This window comes from Odocoileus virginianus, chromosome 33, assembly GCF_023699985.2.
Source record: "Odocoileus virginianus isolate 20LAN1187 ecotype Illinois chromosome 33, Ovbor_1.2, whole genome shotgun sequence".
NCBI classification, from domain to species: Eukaryota; Metazoa; Chordata; class Mammalia; order Artiodactyla; family Cervidae; genus Odocoileus; species Odocoileus virginianus.
Window position 1 is genome coordinate 6,291,953 of NC_069706.1, and position 21,199 is coordinate 6,313,151.

The 21,199-nt window shown below is 40.7% G+C and overlaps 1 protein-coding gene across 32 annotated transcripts in view; it reads left to right on the forward strand.

The window, feature by feature from the left end:
- Positions 1–21,199, forward strand: part of RBFOX1 (RNA binding fox-1 homolog 1) — a 2,345,672-nt gene that overhangs the window by 2,220,946 nt on the left and 103,527 nt on the right. For all 32 annotated transcript variants that reach the window (XM_070460568.1, XM_070460569.1, XM_070460570.1 and 29 more), the window contains 3 exons: positions 987–1,079; positions 2,815–2,875; positions 11,516–11,569. In XM_070460568.1, the coding sequence (XP_070316669.1) occupies positions 987–1,079; positions 2,815–2,875; positions 11,516–11,569 (208 nt within the window). The remainder of the gene's footprint in view (positions 1–986; positions 1,080–2,814; positions 2,876–11,515; positions 11,570–21,199) is intronic.

Below are 21,199 nucleotides of genomic sequence, written 5' to 3' on the forward strand. Positions count from 1 at the left end.
TTTTGAGGCTGAACTATTAAAGCAAAATATACCAGTGGTGCAGAAAAGAGTGTATTTGTTATTGATCAGTAAAAGACGTACCTGGAGTGTTACTGTAAATTGTATTCTATTAAAGGAGGTTTTGAATTTTCTACCTGTTGATTTGACAAATGGGTATCAGCATAATGTCTTAGAACTTTACCATATGTATACACATTTCTGTTTGGGGTTAGTAAAGCAGTCTGGAAAGCTGACAGTTTCAGAAGCACTTATGTCATTTGAGGGGTGAGGGAGGGGATATAAAAATGTTACTTGACCTGTTTGCATTAGCAATCAGTGGGTGTTTATTTCTATTCATTTCATGGGATTATTTTGTTGATTTAGTGCCAAGAGTTTCAGATTTATAAAAAAAAAAGGTCTTTCCTTTTTTTTTTTTAGGCTTCTAATTTTTATTTTTTGAGACATAAAGGCTGTAGAATTGACAAATTTGAATAACCCTAAAACTGCATGGAGAAGAGATGGTCTTAAAACCACACGGCATGACTCTGTAGGCAATGTTAGAAGATTCTGGCATTCATTGTTGAATTTTGTGCACACGTTTTCTTTTCTTTTCTTCTTAATTTGCATGTCAAGAAAGTGGTTCCCTTTTTTTTCTCCCTCGTTATTTCATTTTCTTCTCTGTGAAGACACTGTACATTTATTTTGATCTCATTTTCTTTCCGTTAGATTTCTTTTCTTCTGTAGTGACATTTAGAAAGGTATTTTGGGTATCATTCTTTGATTTCTTCAGGGGTGACAGCTAACGGGTGACAGAAAACAAAAATCTTGTTCACATTTGTCGCTTACTTATTGCACATTTTAGTACTTTTATAATTTCTCTAATTTGCATGTTACAGAACGGAAGCCAGGACAAGAAATAGAAATTAAAGCGAGAGAACGTTCCGCAGTGGTCGTTGACTGAAAATAATAATCTGCATGTTGTTTTCCCTTCTCCCTCCTGCATGTAGGGATTTGGTTTCGTAACTTTCGAAAATAGTGCCGATGCGGACAGGGCGAGGGAGAAATTACACGGCACCGTGGTAGAGGGCCGTAAAATCGAGGTGCATGTCCAAAATATTTTCCTTTTCATCTTTTTGATAAGTGTCTGCTTCACGCTCATTTGTTGTTTCAGATGCATCATTGTGTCTTGTATGTGACCCTATTCCCTTCTCATTGTTTATATATATATATTTATATATAAAAAGGAAAACTGGCCTTACTTTTTTTTTTTAATTTTCCTTTATTATGTTACTCTTATTACTGCTGAAAGGTGGATGGCAAAAGTGAGACAAAAGAAAGGTTAATCTGAAAGTTTTTTTTTTAATTCTTATTTTATTTTTCATGTCTTATAATCAATGGGTGCAGTAGATTCCAAGCAGTGGAGAGAGTGTTGCAAAACAAAATATAGAGCAGTTTTCTGTTTTTGTTTTCTTTTTCCTTTCTTTTTCTTTCCTCTGCAGGGCTGATGAGGGATCCACAGTGGTGTGCAAATTAAACCAAATTGTGAAATGAATAGCATTTAAGAGAACAGTTGTTGGGGGGAAAAAAAAATGAGAGGTCTTTGTCATGAAACCTTTCATTTTTTTTTTCTTTTTAAGAAGACACTTTCAATCTTTGTATTCGTTTGCTAACAACATGAATAACCAAACAGGATTTCCTGTTCAATATCTGGCCCTTCTTCATGGAAAAAAAAATAATAAACGCTGAAATTCCTATACTCATAATCTACTCTTTCAACCACTGGCTCTCCCTCAAAATGACCATAGGGTCGTATTTGTTAAAACTTAAAAAAAAAAAAAATACCAGTTAAAAATGCTTTAGTCTTTGGAGTAAGATGTTGCATATTTTGCCTTTCATTTCCCCCCACCCTCGACGATAATCCTTAGGCCCCTCACCAAACTCTCAGTAACCATGGTAACTGTATACAAACCCATGCTGGCGATGGTGGTGAATGGTAAGTGGTGAAATCCATCTGCCGTTTCACGTATTTAGTGCTGATATATCTCTATACATATATATACCACGTGAATTTTTTTGACTTGTTGTATTAAGTTTTCTTGATGCTCTATTTTTTTGGATATTGGTACGCCTGTAAATGAGTGTACGTTCTAAGCTAGCCTGGGAGGCACTGACTGGATTGAGATATGACCAGTGCACATCTTACTCAGATTGTTAACTCCATATTGTGTTAAACAATGCACCCTCTCTTTTATCCTTTTGTTAGCTGTGACTTTAAAGCTTGAATGATTTTGTTAATTCTTGCGATGTAAAAGGCTCTTGTTCCAAGTGTTGAATGCTAGATGTTGCTTCCCCGACGGTTCTTCCCCCTTAAAGTGTTGCATACGGCTAAAACTTGTTTGTCCTTTTTTTGACATTTATGTTCCCTTGTACCTTGTCTCTCCCCTCTTCTCCTCCACTGCATGTTCCTTCATATGAACCTTATTTTATGTTTAAAAAAATATTTATTGTTTCTGTGTTACCATGGAGTACACGCATGCTTTTCAATCTTCAATTATGCAGTTCCTTTTAATTTGCTTTTACTGTCTCCTGATTAAACTTTTAAATGATATGACATTGCTTTATTGAAATGATTTGTTAAGTTAAAATGGTTATGAAGTAAATGTAATTATAAAAATGTATGATTTTGTTATGCACCTACTGCCTTTTATAAATTAAAATGCATTTTAGTTTTTGTTTTTTGTTTTTAATAAGTAATCACAGTCATAATGCATGCAACTAATTGAACTGTGGGCTGGCCCTGGAATATGTGCTCATTTGAGTTTTCTATGTACATAGGTAAATAATGCCACAGCACGTGTAATGACAAATAAAAAGACTGTCAACCCTTATACAAATGGTAAGTAGAGTTTGGCCTCTTACAAGAAAATGTCTCTACCTCAGAGTCTATTAAGTAACTTAACTGGGGAATCTGTGTCAACAAGCCACATTTGCCTCAGCATGATTACTGTGTCTTTGCTGCTGACCTGCTACAGTGAACCACTTGAATCAGTAAGATAAATTTCATGACAAAGGCAAATTTAGTTTTCAAGTGAGGAGTGAATGTTCTTCTTTCATTCTCTCTGAAATAACTCCTATGTGGAGTGAGATACATAGGAATCATTTGAGAATTACATGGGTAATTTAATTTATTGTAATTAGAATGAGTTGATGGAGGGTGGATACTTTGTTTGTTTCTCCCTTAATCATCACCTCCTTGGTGATCAATAATCATTCCCGGAAATGGGACTGCAGCATTTGGTTCCGGCTTTGAATCTTCTCTGGAGCTATTAGACTTCTGAAGTACCTTGGAGGGTACCTCATGATGAGTTCCACACTGAGAACAGAATGTATGAGTGTGTTACACACGTCTCTCTGGGTTACGAAGTGGCATCTGGGGCAAAGGAGGATGTGTACTGTGTATTGCAGACCCCTTCAGGACAATGCATTTCTGCCCTTGCTCAAGAGGAAAACGTCTCAAAGAACTTCATAATAAGGACTTACAAAATATGAAAAATTATTAAAATATTCACACGTTTTCATTTTTTATCCTTCTCAGAAGAAATGTCTCTTAAGATATATGCTTGGGGGTGGGGGATGGGAAAAGATGTCATATGCTAATCACATGCTTAATTGTACCAAGTTTAGATAGAATGTAATGTAGTAAGTTAGAGTTTTGTGGGATACAGTACTCATTAAAATGAGTAGGATGAAGACTACAAAGGGGCTCATAATGAATGAAAAGTTTTAAAATAAAAGAAATTATATGTATAGCATGATTTGAATTAAGGTAGGCATTTCCCCCAAAATGTTTATGGTTGAGTTGCATTGTGAGAATGGGAGGTATTTTTCCTCTGTTTTATGGATTGAAAAAAATAACAATTTCATTACAGTCTTAAGGAAAAATTTATGGAATTTTCCATTTTAAACATTTTAATTACACATGAAACATGAAAATACAGACATTTAGAAAAAGAAAAGAGAGAGAGGGAGAGAGAAAGGGAGGGAGGAAGACAAGGCTAAAATATATTTTGAATGACACCACTGCCATGTTGGTTTCCCACCTATCCCCTCAGAAGGTGCCACTATTGCAGATTATTATCTATACCTTTATTTTACACTTTCTCGTGTGCATGTGTAATAAGTATACATTTATAATGCAGTGGCATGCGTATGATTTTTATATGAATGGTGTCATGGTATGCACATCATTTCTGATTGGCTTTTATAAATCAATATGGAGTTCTTTTGATGTAAATACATACAGACTGCATTCATTCTTTCTAGTGGTTACATAATATTCCATAAGTAAGTAAGTGAAGTCACTCAGTTGTGTCCAACTCTGTGACCCCGTGGACTGTAGCCTACCAGGCTCCTCTGTCCGTGGGATTTTCCAGGCAAGAGTACTGGAGCGGGTTGCCATTTCCTTCTCCAGGGGATCTTCCCGACCCAGGGATCGAACCTGGGTCTCCTGCACTGCAGGAGCCTGAACCAGCAGGGAAGCCCATACAAAGGGTTTATTCCCACCTTACGTACTGACTGACTTTTTTTCCTGTTATAAACAATACTAATGTCATTTGGTAGTTTTGTTTTTGTTTTTCTTCTTTCTTATGCCAATAGCTATTACTTTGTTTGTTCTGATATGTTAAAGGTGCACCGTTAAACAAAAATATCCCCTCAATGTGATAGAACTCTAAGGTGAAAGACTGGAAGAATTATTTATTTGGCTAACCCATTTTTTCAGCTTTCAACAACCCAAGACAAAACCTGAAGTAGTACGGAAAAATTCTGCAACAGGCTCTGAATGCCCAGTGCTGAAATGAAGCAAACCTCTGATTTAATGTGCCATGGAGTCTTTCTACTTGGGTAAAAACGATAGCTCTGCAACTTTGCAGAGTTAGTACATGATGGCACCAATCTGACTGTGGGGCATTTTCTTTAATTATGAAGTAGCAATTGTGTGTTGTGTGTGTGTTTGCACCACACATGGCTAGGCACAGGTGTTCATGCGTGCTACTGATGTGAGAAAATAAGACAAAGGAAGCCAAATATTCCTTAAGCCATATGTAGGCATGTTTATTTTAAAGAGAGGGTTACTGATCAATGTCATACCCAGTGGCTGAAAACTGCACCTGTGGCCCTTGGAAACACAGTTCAAGCCACAATGAATAGTCAACACTTCTGGCATACTGACTGTATGGCATTATGTTAAACATTTTAAATGCAGCGGGTCCACACAGTGTCTTATAAAGAAGATGTAGCTATTCCTGTGGTAAAGATGTAAAATTTGAGGCTAGTGGAGATGAAGTAATTAGTGACATCTTCTCCTTTTATTATGACATAGCAAAATCCTGTGGCCATGCTGAGTGTTACGAGTGCATCACTGTCACCTGTCATTTTGCAGAACTGCACTCAGACCTCCGCTACAAGAACAAAAAGATTATTCAATGTGCAGCCCCAAAACTCTGCCACATTGGCAAGTGATGGGTTGCTCAGTCATGTCCAACTCTTTGCACCCCCATGAACTGTAGCTGGCCAGGCTCTCTGTCCAGGGAATTCTCCAAGCAAGAATACTGGAGTAGGTTGCCATCTGCTACTCCAAGGGATCTTCCCAACTCAAAGATCAAACCCACATCTCCTGTGTCTCCTGCATTGGCAGGTGGATTCTTTACCACTCTGCCACCTGGGAAGCCCATGTGTTGGCATAAGTATCTCTTATCCCATTATGGCGGACCCTGCCTTCTTAATTTCCAGAAATAAATCACGTGGATCTCTAACCTGTATACCTGGAAGGGGACACTCAGAGGGTTATCCTGTTACATAGACTGTGTATGTTACCTAACTGGGGAAGGAGAGTCACAGTAGAATTGACTTTAAAAAAAAGAAAAGAAAAAGAAAATCCTAACTGTATAAAGACAATTGGTTTCTGTAGAGGAGATCATGAAGAATTTTACTATTCAAGTAAAGGATTCTCAAAACTTTATCAATCCTTAATTCATGAGTGCCATCACTACAAATAGAATTTCCCATAAAATGTAATCCAACATCCTGGAAAGACAAGGACCCTCTTAGATCCTTAACAAGCATGACTGTGTTAACAGAGAATATTATCACCACACAGAAAAGAAAGAAACAAGAAAGTGGTAGATGTGTGAGATGATGGATATGTTCATTAGCTTGATTATGGAAAAACTTTTACAATGTGTGTGTATGAAATATCCACAAATGGTACACTTTCAGTATAGACACCAATTATACCTCAATAAAATTGGGGGGCGGGGATAGAGAAGTGAGGATCAATGAAGTCACGTGGAAATGAGAAAATTAAGTGATTTGGGAGATTCATTCATTAGCTACCACATTCATTCTCACAAACCATCAAACTCAGGCTTCAGCAAAATTATGGATTACTCAAGTCATCAAATTTTGAGGTCATCCTCAAATGGAAAAGAATCTAACTATCAGTGCCATCATCACATTCATGCATTCCTTAAGGATATCAGTGAATCATCCAACAAAATGTTAAGCAGCTGCAAAACTTCCAGTGATGAGTAAGATAGGATCCAAAACACGATCAGACACATAGCTAAGCCTCCCTGCTGTAAAGGACCACAGTTAATAATATTGTGGAGGACGTAGATTCCATTTCCCAGGACCTTTGAGCTTGCCTGTAAAAGACTGTAGAATGACATAGAAGAGTCTGGAAAACCCTCCCGACCTGAAAGCTCCATCATGAGGGAGTTGAGTGAGCTACTTCCATATTGCCGGTTTTTCCTGAGGACATCAAGCCTCAGAGAAGAGTTAGGGTTTACTGTGCTCGTTGGAGATCAAATATTTATTCTGTAAAACAAGGGGAGAACCATAATCCCAGGAATTTCTTCAGTGTTGGAGAAGCATGAGTGTTGGATGTAGCTCTTTTGTTTTCTCAGCATTCATAGGAAGGGTGAAAACTGGACAAAAAGATCTGAAACTATATCAAGGTGGATTTTACATCACCTCTGTTTTTTAGGGATTATTGACCTGCAGGGGGGCTGTTGAAACGTTCTGCAGAAGAGCTTTCTCAAGTGCGACCTGTAGATATAATGGGACCTACTATATAGGATGTTTGTGGTTATTATGGTAGATGAAGCTTCCTTGGTGGCTCAGCGGTAAGGAATCCACCCATCTCCATAGGAGACAAAGAGATTTGGGTTCAATCCTTGGGGTGGGGAAGATCCCCTGAAGGAGGAAATGGCAACTCACTCCAGTGTTTTTGCCTGGAAAGGTCTATGGACAGAGGAGATGGGCAGGCTACAGTCCATGGGGGTCACAAAGAGTCAGACACAGCTGAGTGATGGAGTGCGCACGAACGCTCACACATACACACACACACACACAGGAGATGAAATACTCAGCACCATGGCAGGTACAAAGTGCCCTAAAAATGTAATGACACAATAATCTCAATAATAAATAGCCATCTTGTTCCTTTTCTTGCTGTGATAGTAAGCTGATAGATATACTAGTTTAAGGATCAAATAGTTGGATGCCGACAGAGGCTGACCAGGTAAAATAAACAGAGAAGGTCTGAGAAACTTGCAGCCTTTTTGGACTCTCATTTTCATACTGAGCAAAGCAAAATATTTCTCTTCTAGACAGAAAAAAACCCAGCACAGGGTGACTATAAAAGATCGCTGATTTTTGGCTCCTAAGCCAAGCATGTAACAGGGAACAGGCAAACTGGGGGCTTAAGTGGGGGTGGCCCCTGGTCACCCCAGCAAATTGGTCCGTAGGGAATTCTTAAGGTTGCCATTTCTGCTCATATTTGAAGAGAAGCAGAAGTCTTGTATCGTAGATGAAATTTCAACATTGACAATAAGCATGCACTTCAAAAAAAGAAAAAACTGCTGAGTGACCCGGATGCAGTGTGCAAATGGCTTTTCATTTTGGGCATTGCCTGCTGCAGCATTTCAAATACCAGACTCCTGGCATCTGCAGTACATGAGTTTAGAAAGCCTTGGGACAGTTTTGGAAACCCCTGTCAGGCATTTAAGGGCGCTTTCTTGAATGTGTTTTCCTTAAGATCCAACTTCGTAAAGCCCTGGAGAAGACATGTGTCGATTTGTTTGTGTGCACAGTCAGACCTGTCTTTTAACACCCAATGCAGCCATAGTTAACACTGAGGCCCTCGGTCAGTGTTTTCTGCAGAAGGCTGGAAGGTGAACTTGAAGAAGCTGAATTTAAGGAGGGGAGCACTGATTTGGAGGCAGCCCCTTGAGGCTGGGCCGCAGAGGGGTCCCTCTAAACAGCTCTTATGTCTGATGTGGAGTGAGACCCCCATGTGTCTGGTGTCTTGCTCCATCGCCTTCTTGTCTGGGGGCTCTGGGAGGCTGGGAGCCGTGGGCTTTATCAGCAATTCTCCCTTTGCTGTAAGCCTCATTGTTCGGTTTAATGTCCTTGATCAAAATCTCTGAATTCGCGAGGCCTGGGGACGAACACAAACTGCCTTGGAAATTAAAACTGGGATCATTTTGTCTGTCTTCCTGACAGTGCAGGCTCCTATCTCCAGCAGGGTGATCCCAAGGGTCCCTTCCAGGTACCAGAAGGAGTCGAAGGGACTAAGAGACCATTTGCATGTGATTTGCATGCATTTACATAAGCCTGCAAGAGCCCTGTTAAGTCTGAGCAGAGGTGATTTTCAAGGGCTGGATTCTTATTGCCTTTCCCTTGAAGATAGTCACCCCTAATGGTGCCCCCCTTTTTGTAGGTGTGTATAAGGAAGCAGGTCATCGATGGTTGGAAGGAGAGCATAGCCAAAAGGAATGAGTCCATTAGAAAAAAGCTCTTTATTCTTTCAGTTCCTTTAGAGCAAAACTAAGTAAATATTTATGGAGCCAAACACAGTTTTATATGTTGGGAATTCACCTCGGACAGCAGTCAGTCCCACTCGCTTTACCATCAATTTTAATGAGGGAGGGTGGTTATAAAAACAATTAAGAACAAGCAAAGAAAGAAAAAAGATAAATCGAGGCGGTGTTAACTGCTTTGCAGAAAACAAAGCTGGGAATCGCACTAGTGAACCGCCTTAAGAGTAGGGAAGGGAGAGACATTAGGCAACCTGCCCTGGAGAAGACGTTGTTGTTCAGTTGCCCAGTTGAGTCTGACTCTCTACAACCCATGGACTGCAGCATGCCGGGCTTCCCTGTCCTTCACTGTCTTCCAGAGTTTGCACAAACTCGTCCATTGAGTCGGTGATGCCGTCCAATTATTTCATCCTCTGTCACCCCCTTCTCCTCTTGCCTTCAATTTTTCCCAGCATCAGGGTCTTCTCCAATGAGTTGTCTCTTCGCATCAAGTGGCCAAAGTATTAGAGCTTCAGCTTCAGTCCTTCCAATGAATATCCAGGGTTGATTTCCTTTAGGATTGACTGGTTTGATCTCTTTGCAGTCCAAGGGACTTTCTAGAGTTTTCTCCAGCACTACATTTCGAAGGCATCAGCTCTTCCATGCTCAGCCTTCTTTGTGGTCCAATTCTCACATTCGTTCATGACTGCTGGAAAAACCATAGCTTTGACTAGACAGAACTTTTTTGGCAAAGTGATGTCTTTGCTTTTTAATATGCTGTCATAGCTGGTAAACTTTGAGGACTGGGCATATTTGTCCAAGCAGATCAAGCAGTGGGTACAATCAGAATGCTCTAGACTGATCTAGAAGGATCTTTGGTTCTTTTGAAGAGATTTAAAAGTTCAGTATCACCATAGATTGGAGGGAGGGTAGCAGTGGTACCAAATAAATAGACTGGGATTAGATTGTGTGGACTTACAGGCCAAGGTAAAGAATTTGCGTTCTTTGTACAGCAGGAAGCTACTGAATTTGAGTAGCAATATGACATGCCTGATTGACTTCTTAAAAACTGGTTTGGCCACTATAAAAAGAGTAAGATAAGAAGGTGAGAGTTAGGAGTTTGTTGCCATGTACTTAAGAAATAGAAATGTCTAGGCTAGCATGGTGGCATTGGTAAGAGAGGGATATAGAGAGAGTAGAAACCCCTTTTCAAAGTCTAACCTATAGGATTTTTTAATGGATGGTACAGGATATGTGAGGATTAAGGGAGCATCAAGGCATTATTGATCAAGAATTTTGTTTTTAGGAATAAAGTGGATGGAGATGCCATTTGCTGAAGGGGGATGTCTTGGTGAGAAATCCACTTCAGAGGGAGGAGGGAAATGAGAAGTTAGGTTTCCATGCCTGAGGTGTGGTTCAGAAATGCCTTTGCTTCTCCTCCAGTGGGAATAGAGTAGCCTCATATAAGAGACAGAACCAGTGATGGGAAGAGGGGAAAACCCTCTTCTGATGTTTCCAGGCTACCTGAGCAGTCTCATTGGATTTGCTGCTCACTGATCCTAGTTGGCTTCTTGTAGAGGAGACCTGATCAGTTATCTCTCTCAATTAATGCTGTGACTGTGAGATGGCATGGATTTCCTGAGGAGGGAGAATGTTGTTTTGTTTCTGTCATGTTTATATTGATTGAAAGTTTTCTGTAGGGAGACTTAGTAAACTGGTAGATCATTGGTAGATAGATAGTGCCAGGAAGCTGCATGCCTAAGAAGACATCAGGTCAGCTTAGATAAGAGCTGATAGGTTGATTCATCAATCAAAAGATAGATAATAGAAATGATACAGATGGATGGATGAATGGATGGACGGACAGATAGACGATAGATGCATTCCATCAGCGTCCAGCATGAATGAGATTGCAGCTTGCCTTCCATCTCCTATTGCTGACGATCCTTCAGTTCTGCCATCTCCCACCTCCTCTCCCTTCTCTTCTTGCCTGATCCTTTGATGCCAGCCCCTGGATGCCAGCCGTTATACTACTGTCCTTTTCAAGGTACTTTTACAAAGTATAAGATTAAAAATGTCTTCTTTATTTTTTGTTTTTATGGGTTCTTTGTGTGCAAAGTATTATAAACCTATATAGCCAATTGTGTCAGTTGTGTATCTAAGCTGACTTTGTTGGGCTTACAAACAAATTGGACTTACGCACATGCTCTCAGAATGGAACTTGTTCATATGTAGGTGACTTACTCTATCTGTCTTCCTCAGCGGCTACAGTCCACGGGGTCACAGAGAGTCGGACATGACTGAGCTACTGAACTGAACTGAACTGCAGAATGTTTCTAAAAGAATTCCGTTTTATGTGAGCTTCCAAAATTTTGCAAACTTAATACAAAGAGATGTGGTGCATTGTCTAGCAGCGATACATGAAAGAAGAACAAGTTATTATAGGGGCTCTAGACAATATGGCTATGGGACAGAATCAATTACCATATCCTTTTCAAAAGTTTCATCTGTAGCTGGTCAGTAGTTTCTGTGCTGTTAATGTGTGTAGGCAGAAAATCAAAGAAGGCCATAAATCCATTAAAAAAAAAAATACGCCAACCCATTTGACTTGTGGTTAACTTGCAATGAAATGAGTTGTTGAATCAAATGTGATAACATTTTTGTGTATTTGTTTTAAGGCTGGAAATTGAATCCAGTTGTGGGTGCAGTGTACAGTCCTGAATTCTATGCAGGTAAAGAATTTCTCTTTGCATGATGTTTTCTTTGTCTTTTCTAAATGTGCTTTGCCTGCTCATAAAGAGTGGGTTTCATCAAATAATCTGAACCAAAAAATTCCTGTCCTCCCAAGTTCTGAATGATTTTTTTAAGGCAAAACCAAAAGTTTTAAAAAAATTGTAAAAAAGATAGAGGGGAATCATGTAAATTACATTGTGATATAATCATGAGGCCATGGCCCCTTGTGATGTTTCACATAGATTTTGCCTCAAAAAAAGCATTGAGATTTTGTTCAAAAGCCTTTGAACAAATGGATGGCTGTTCATGCAGGTTTTCTTTCAATGTGCCTGAATGTGTTTTTCAGCCATACCTTTCCATTTGGAGTTGCATTTTTTTTTCCCTTGGCAAAGCAGAGAATTGGATTAATTATCCCGATCATGTGGCAGTGAGTTGGAATTGCAAAGAGAATTATTTAGAAAACTAGAAAAGTTAAGTTCTCCTTCTTTCTCCGTTAATCAATGTTCCATAGTGGTTCCCTTTCTCTCTGCTTTGCCTTCAAGGGTCTATATCTTTCTCCTCGTCCCTTCCTTGCCACCCACCAACTACCACTCAAATCCACTGTCCCAGAAAACTTGGTCATCCAATTTAGGGAGAGTAACCTGGAAGCAACAGCAGCTGAGACTGGTTTTTCATTTTTTTGCTTGGCTTTGCCTGTTAACTTCTACCAGTTATTTTTCCTGCTCATGAGCAAAGCTGCATTGAACATCTGGGATGTTCAACCTAATCAACCTTAGTAGATTTGCCATGTGGAGGTTGAGAAGAAGTCTTGCTTCAATGTGGCCCTTGCTTTTTAATAAGGAGAAATCGATGACCCATTGGTCTGTATCCACTCCTATGTAATCTCTTGATGGTAAGCCACTCACCTTGTTTTGTCTGTTCTGAGATGCTCTGCATCGTTCATTTTCCTGAAAGTCCACACTGACCTTAGTGGATGACAAAGGGGTATAGGAAACTTTGATAGCTGCTCTAGCACAAAAACCAACTTGATTTTAAAAGATGGTAAGTCTGGAAAGGCCTGACTTGATAGCTGAGTTCCAGATTTTAGATAGACAGTGTTCGGAGTTGTTCTTCATGTGTGAATTTTATTACAAGCCTGGGCTACATCAAGAGACTCTAATAGTGAAATAGTTGTGCTGATTCTTATGGGGGGAGATGGGGAGGGACCTCGCTTTGAGACTTTCCATGGTTATGTAGTGGGATTCACTTCCCAAGAGGACACATAGCAGAGTAAGGAATGTGGATGTTACTATCAGGCACCCTGGGATGGGAAACCTGGTTTCTCTGCTTACCAGCTGTGTGACTCTAGGCAAGTTGCTTAACCTCTCTGTGCCTCAGTGTCTTCATCTGTTCCGTGGGAGGTGGTGGTAGTAAGAAACTCACAGGTATTTATAAGAATTACGTGGGTTGATATATGAAGAGTATTGGTGCATAACCAGCACCATATAAATGTTGGGGAAATACAGATAAATAAGTTAATGCCCCACCTCTCTGCCATAGGGGAAAGTTAACTGAGAGCTGATTCTGCTGAATTCTGGGTGACCCACTAGACTAAAAGATTCACTTCTCAATGTGAGAGAGGACTAGTGCTTCAGGGCTTAGGGTATCCAATCCAGGGGCACAGACATTGCTGGGGTTGTCCAAAGCTTCAAAGAAATGAAATCTCCTGAAAGGGCAAGGAGGAAGTTGGAAAGCAGCTTCTGTATATTTGCAGGTGGTGCCCGGTGAGATGGAGCTGCTAGAATAGAAAGGTGGCAGATTTTCTGTGTGTGTGTGTGCCAATGTGCATGTCTTCCCCCCAAAATAATGAGATCAAGAACAGAAAGCTTGACACTGTCCTTTGAGGAGGTAGAGTATGAATGTGTGAGTTGAGTCAGAGAGAAGAAAGTGCATTTTTTCAGCCCCATGCAATATAATTACTGTTCACCTTTGGCTCATGAAACCAGGAAAGCACCAAATATCTCCCTTACAAGTGATTTCAAACCTCTTTGCATATATGTGAGTATCCAAGAGGTTGTCAAAAGAAACCATCCAGAATGACTTACACATACAAGAATAAATGGATCTGCATAACTCTTATTAGAGCATTAAAGCAGCCATTGAAATGAGCCCTGGGCCCAGCCTCAAAAGTCAGATCACTGGACTTTAGGGAAAGAATCAGTTATTAGAAGGATTACTATTGACTGAGTATTTTTTGGTCAGGCACTGTTTTAAGCACTTTACCTAAATTAATGTATTTGAATCCTCACAGCAGTTTTCCAAATGTAGCAACTAAAGTCCAAAGGGTTTGCATCACGGGATTAAGATTTCACAGCTGGTAAGAAGCCGGCTAGAATTGAAGTGAAGAGCCTGTGTTCTTTGCAACCAGCTTATTCCGCTTTGTTTTTTACAAATGTTGGAAGTCATCGTTCTTCCTGAGCATGCCTTCTGATAGTAGATCATGTTACTACTCTGTCCAAATAAGTCAAATTAAAGAGAGAAATGAAACGGTCGTTTTGGATTATTCCACGCACCACGCTTGCTGCTTGCGCTCAGTCGCTCACTTGTGTCCAGCTGTTTGCAGCCCGTGGACTGTGCCCCGCCAGGCTCTTCTGTCCATGGGATTCTCCAGGCAACAATCCTGCAGTGGGTTGCCGTTTCCTCCTCCAGGGAATCCACCATCACATTTAGATGTATTAACTGATTGTGTCAGGGGAAGTTTTCAGGAGCCTGGAAAACTGAATTATTATTTCTATGGGCTGCTCCAGTAAACTTGAATCTTAAAAAAAAGGAGGCAGGGGATGACAGATGAGTAAATGTTACTTGAGAAATCTGAATACTTTTGTTTGGTGTGGCCAGTATCTGGGCCGTCCTTCATAACCAGAGGCTGTCTCTTTTTGCCTGTATGTTTGTCTGTGAAGGTAGACGGTGTCCGTGAGTGCTCAGTCGTGCCCGACTCTTTGTGACCCCATGGACTGTAGCCTGCCAGGCTCCTCTGTCCATGGGATTCTCCAGGCAAGGATACTGGAATGGGTTGCCAGAGTTCATGATATTCAGAAATCTGGGAAAATGTTGCTGCAAACTCAACACTCCAGAACAATTCCTTTGAAATACTTGAAGACCCATAAACCCTGAGAATCCTGCTAGCCTCCATTTGAAATTTCAGGCACCTGTGTGTGAGGAATGCATATATGCAAAACAGAGCCGTAGAACGTATTCATTTCCATAACCAGGTATAATGCCTTATGTTAGCCGTTTAAATACCCATGACTAAGAATCTAGGGGGCATTCGAAATTTCCCCAAGTATAAAAATAGTCAGGATTTATCTTGGAATTTTGAATGTGCCCCAGAGCTGAAATGAAGACCATGTCATTGATTTGCTGTGGGTATTTCACAGGTCAGCACTGTATCTCCCTGAGATAGAGAACCAGCCTTATTTTATTAGTCATTTCTATATATAAGATTTTTGCATTAATGACAAAGATCACCATATCCCCATAGTATAATCATTGATTTTCTGAAGCTTATGCAGAATTAACAACCCAGCCTCCAATTGTCTCCCAGAATGGGGCAGGAAAAGTCCACATATTTTGTAAATTAAAATCAATATTTTCAATTTCTCCTTAAGGTAATTTTCCTAATTTAGTGGACTTTTCCCTAACATTTATTTTCTCTTTAATTATAAAATGGCAGGTTATTGATTTTCGCCTATACCCTCTTGACGCCCTGAGTGCATTTTTATTGCTAATGCAGGGTGGGGGTAGGGAGAACAGTTACACCTCTTAATGAGGATCTTTAATTACTAGCTGAACAGTATTAATTTGCTTTGATAAATTATGACACACACTCTCCCTCACACACACGTTCCAGGGGAACCATTTAGAAACCTGTTATGAAAGGTCTTTCACTGGGGGTGGTTTTTCTGAACTCTCATCAAGTTATGCCTGCAAGGACTCTTTTAAATGCTTATCCAGTACCAGTCTCCAGAAGCAGATATACTTAAATCAGCATATTCTATGAACATATATAAATCTCCTCCAAAGACAAGTGGGTGTTTTCCTCTAAAACTAAGCAGCAGCAGTGATGATTTTTTTCTAAGCCTAATGATCTTCAGACTCCTTGAGGCATATTCTCATGACAAATGATTGATAAGTCAATAGAAAAAAAAATGCCCAGGTGAGTTTCAAAGACTTCAGTCAGCTTCTATGGGCATTCCATTTTAGAGTCAAAATAAAATTGAAGGCACTAAGTAGAAGTAGAATATCTGCAAATATCCATTGCCAGTGTGTGCAGGCTAAGTCTTTTCAGTTGTGTCTGACTCTATGAAACCCTAGGGATGTCGCCCCCCGGCTCCTCTGTCCATGGGATTCTCCAGGCAAGAATACTGGAGTGGGTTGCCATGCCCTCCTCCAGGGCATCTACCCGACTCAGCGATCAAACCTGAGTCTCACGAATTGGCAGGTAGGTTCTTTACCATTAGCACCACCTGAGAAGCCCATTGCCAGTAGCATTTCTCAAGTTACTTAGTATAATTAGAAATAGGACTTTTAAGAGGACACCTCAATGGGGATCTTACACTTTCCCTGTCATTGTGACAAGTTCCCTTTGTCATCTAATAAAAAGATTTTTTAAAAAATTATATCCTTAAGGGATAATCAAGATATCAAGCCAACAAAACTGTTGATGGAGAGCACTTTTAATCTTCACACATAAGTGAAACAAAATTAAAATAAATAACAGAAGGCTATACACAGTTGTCGACATGGTGCTGACAAATGGCAAATTCTTCCATTTCTTAGTTGCTGGTAAGATGGCTACAGAGCTCACACACACTGTTAATCATATCTGCCAACTCATTTCAGTGATTAAATATTCCATCAGTGGGGCTATAAGGCAGCAGAGCTTAACAAGATTCATAAGATGCACCACTTGAACAAGCATAACTCACTTCCATGGATGGGGAGCACCCGCCTGCAAAGGAAAATTGGAACAGAGTTAAATTACTCCACAAGTTGTTATCAATGGAGAAAAGAGATCTTCCAATGCAGTGCAGATCTAAGATAGGGTTGGGTCCTGATGACTGGAAACACACAAAATCAAAAGGAGAGAGATACAGAGCCAATTAACTTGGAAACCTTGAAGAAGATGATGATCAATAGTCTAGGTGACATTATTATTATTAGTGGATTTGGCAGTGGGGAGAGGGGGAAATGAGGGGTCCTGAGTTAATCTTCCTTCTGAAAATAAATATTTCTGGTTTGGGGGGGCGTGAAACAAAATGACACATACTCCAAGAAGGGCATACATGGCTACAAAGTCACATTTGAAAAGTGGCCAGGTCTTATAACTGTGTTATCCTGGGGTTATAGGGAGGATCAGATACAATAATGAGTATAATAGAACTTCACAGCCTGTAAGGCAAGATAGAAATATAAGAGATTAGTGTGATCACTGAAGTCGCCTGGATTGATTGTGTCCACGTCAGCACGAACCTGGCCATGGAACACGTGACTTGATACCAGGCTAGGTGATGGGAAAGAGGATTGGGATCTCAATATAAAGGTTAAAAATGAAGAGGATGGATGAGCACTGTGAGATTGCACGTCTCAAAAGGGCAGCTGTATTTGACCTTGGATTACCTGAACCGAGGTATTGGTTTTCTGTGAGCTCTTGGTCACTGTGAACCATGATTCATCTAAGAATTGGGTCAGGAGAAGGTTAGATGTAGGTCTCCCTACCAGCTGCCCCTCCACCCCCACTTGACTTTGTTGAGTCCATTACAACTAATAGAACGACCTTTAGCCACACTTTTGGATGGACTTCTTTCCAATTCCATTCCTGAAATTTGGATACAGTAGCTTCTGACAAAAGTAAGATTTGTCCAGAATCTGGGTTAGCCTGACATTTGTTGCTGTTGAAAAATTTGGTCACAGTCCTAGATTTCGTGTTGGACTTGGGGTAATCTACCAAAAGACGGTACCAAGCATGCCCAGTTTGGGGTGATGGTCTTAGCATCCTGGAAGAGTATGCACTTATTCGCTCAGTCATGTCCGACTCTGTGTGATCCCATGGACAGTAGCCTGCCAGGCTCCTTTGTCCATGGGATTCTCCAGGCAAGAATCCTGGAGTGGGTTGCTGTTCCCTTCTCCAGGGGATCTTCCCTACCCAGGGACTGAACTCGCATCTCCTGCATTGGTAGGTGGATTCTTAACTGCTGAGCCACCAGGGGTGCCCCCTCACGGCTCTGCACTTCCTTGTATCCCCCCGGGGGACCAGCCCTGCCTGGACTCAGAGCCATGGCGGTGGGGAGCCGCTCCTCATGCACACTGACCTTTGGCTCGGTGATATTTTGTATAATTTACACATCTGCCAGATTCCAGTGCAGTGCACTTCAGTGAACTGGAACAGAAGAGTCCAGATTGAAGTCCCCAAGCAAAGGATTTTCAACCTGGAAATGTTCCACTTCAAAGAGTTTATCTCCTACATCTGTTTACATTTGCCTCCCCTTTCTGTTGCAATTCACTGTGCTTCTCCCCTCTCCACCCTGCATCTGTCTTATCAGATTTCAGCCCAGTCCAGCCCACATTTGGCCTTAATTTTTATCTGCGTCCTTCCCTGTCCCACAGAGGGACTGCAGCTCAGCTTTGATGGAGCCCTGTGGGCATTTTTGATCTTCAACCAGGATTAGAACTTGCTTATGTGCTGAAAATGGCATTTCCTAAATAAACGTGTCCCCATTCTATTGCCTGGAAAGGCCATCAAGGCAAGCTCCCCCCAAAGCGAGGAGTGACAGGATGGTCCTTGTAGGAGATGCCCCACCTTCAGGCCATGGGAGGAGGATGAGGTTCAGGTATGTGGCTCTGGATAAATTTCACAGGGAAAGTTCTAGGCTACGCTCATCAATATATTCAGCAATCTAAAACATCAGCAACATAAGCCAACTTTGGGCCCTTCCTCTGTGCCAGATTCTGCCTCTCCTCCCTCCCATTCTTACAAAAATGTTATAGCCTTATCGTCATTATAGAAATTATGAAACCAAGGTTTTGCAGAGAGTTTCTCTCATTCATTTAAGTCACAGAACTAGTATGTGAAGAATCTGTATATCATATGAGCATAACCCTTTTCTGGGCTTCCCTGGCTGCTCAGACAGTTAAGATGCAGGAGACTTGGGTTCAGTCCCTAGGTCGGGAAGATCCCCTGCAGAAATAAACACAAAGCTGATGCCCTGGGGAGGTGTTGTGTTTCTGTTTAGCATTGCACTTGGTAGCAATTACATAGTGCTGCAGGAGCCCATGAGGTCAGCTGCCTGTCACTCAGTTACATGATGTCCATCAAGGAAGGGCCAAAGACAGAGGCTGTGAATAAATTCACACATACCACTGGCTTCCCTCAACTCATCCTTTATCTCAGAGTAACAGCATCGAGGACGTGGCAGGCGCTGGGGTAGCAGTGATTCCCTCCAGAACTTGGCAGAGCAATAAAGGATTCAGACAAATAAACTCAGGTATAATAAATAATGGGCTTCCCGAGTGGCTCAGTGGTAAAGAATCTGCCTGCAATGCAGGAGATGCAGGAGACATGGGTTTGATCCCTGGGTCAGGAAGATCGCCTGGAGGAGGGCATGGTAACCCACTCCAGTATTCTTGCCTGGAGAATCTCATGGACAAAGGAGCCTGGCGGGCTACAGTCCATAGGGTTGCAAAGAGTCGGGCATGACTGAAGCGACTTGAGCATGCATGCACACACATAATAAATAATGGTACCTCCTGAAAGACTGGAAAATAGCCAGGCTCTCTGCCTTAAAAGGGGTGCCATAAATTAGTTGTGAAAGGGTAAGTAAGAGTTTGCCAGGAAAGAAGGCAGAGAGAAAGGCATTGTAAGGAATTTGGTAGTGTACAAAGGAGTTTCTCAACCTTTATCTTCAGAATCCATTGAGAAAATTCTAAAAAGAAACAAAAATAATACAAGTACTTGATGTTCATCTGAGATGGGAATTACTGGGGCAAAATCAGGTTTCTCCAAAGGCTGCAAAGTATTGACTAAGATCAGAGAGAACCTTCTAGAGAAAAGTTGCAAAAGACTTGATAATACCATAATCTGGATTCTGGAATTTATCTTTTGGTGGTTGACAAAGGCTTCCCTGAAGGCACAGACAGTAAAGAATCTGCCTGCAATGTAGGAGAACTGTGTTCAATCCCTGGGTCGGGAAGATCCCCTGGAGGAGGGCATGGCAACCCACTCTAGTGTTTTGTGGAGAATTACATGGACAGAGAAGCCTGGCAGGCTATAGTCCATGGAGTCACAAAAAGTGACTAATAGGAGACTAATCATGAGGAGCATACGTGGATTAACCCTGAAAGACTGAAAGATGTAAGATCACATCAGTGACTGGTCCCCAGGCCCAGAAACCGGGTTCTTGACAGACCCCAGGATAACAACATGATGTTCAATAACCAAAGCTGTTACGTTGATAAAATGTCTCCTAGATTTGTCTAAAAACTTTTCTTAGGAAAGAAAGCAAATTACCTGAGATTTTAAAAAATGAGGTGGATTCATTTTTCTCTTTAAGTTTTAACTGGAGCTGCCATTCTGTCCTAAACCATTTTGTTTCTACGATTTTTTTTTTTCTTTCCACTTTTAGTGTTCTCTTCAAAATTTATGGTTCGCTGATAATAGCCCAGGTAATTAAGTTGTTGTGTAAATAGAGAAAAATTGGCCAAATATTGTTTAATACACTTTATGTTAATTATATGTATATACTTATTCTCCAAGCATAAAATGAAGTTGTCCCTTTTTCTTTTTAAAAAATGTAGTGTTGAAGAACCAACACACAAATGGCAAAACCCTACTTAGACTAACTGCATTGATGACAGTTAATGCAATTCCAGAACTTCTATGGAACTGTTACAACCCATTACAGTCAAAATATTGGTTTATGAAAAATTAATAAAGCCAATGGAAAATGGAATCCAGCATCTGCATTAGCTATTAACACCAAAAGAATCAGCCAGAATTAATTATGCTGCATGATACATTCTAATGAGTTTTTCATTAAACTGTATACCATTATGGAAACTAAACAAGGATTATTCAAAGAATAATGCCAACGGCTGTTATTTTTTTTTGAGAGAGATTAAATTAGTTAATGGGTTATACATTTAAATCTGATGCAAAGGTTAATCGATGTACACTCATAATTGTATTAAACTCAGTATCATTTGGAAAACAAGAACACCCCAATATCACTGATACTTTTCTCTGAAGAAAAATATGAATTTATTTGTATGTTTCTAGTATTTGTTTGATATATCGATACATGTGGCATTGTAAAGACTGAAACCCACTATATTACTTCTCTGTCATTTTCAAAACCAGTTTTCACAAGGTGAAATAGTGTACTTGCTCTCAGCCTGTGTGTGTGTGTAGTGTAAGAGGCATATTTATATAAATGTATCTTATTACTCTGAGAGGGGCTTCCCAGGGTGGTGCTAGTGGTAAAAGGGGTGGGGGTGGGGGCACAGATGTGGGTTCAGTCCCTGGGTTGGGAAGATCCCCTGGAGGAAGGCATGGCAACCCACTCCAGAATTCTTTCCTGGGAAATCCCATGGAC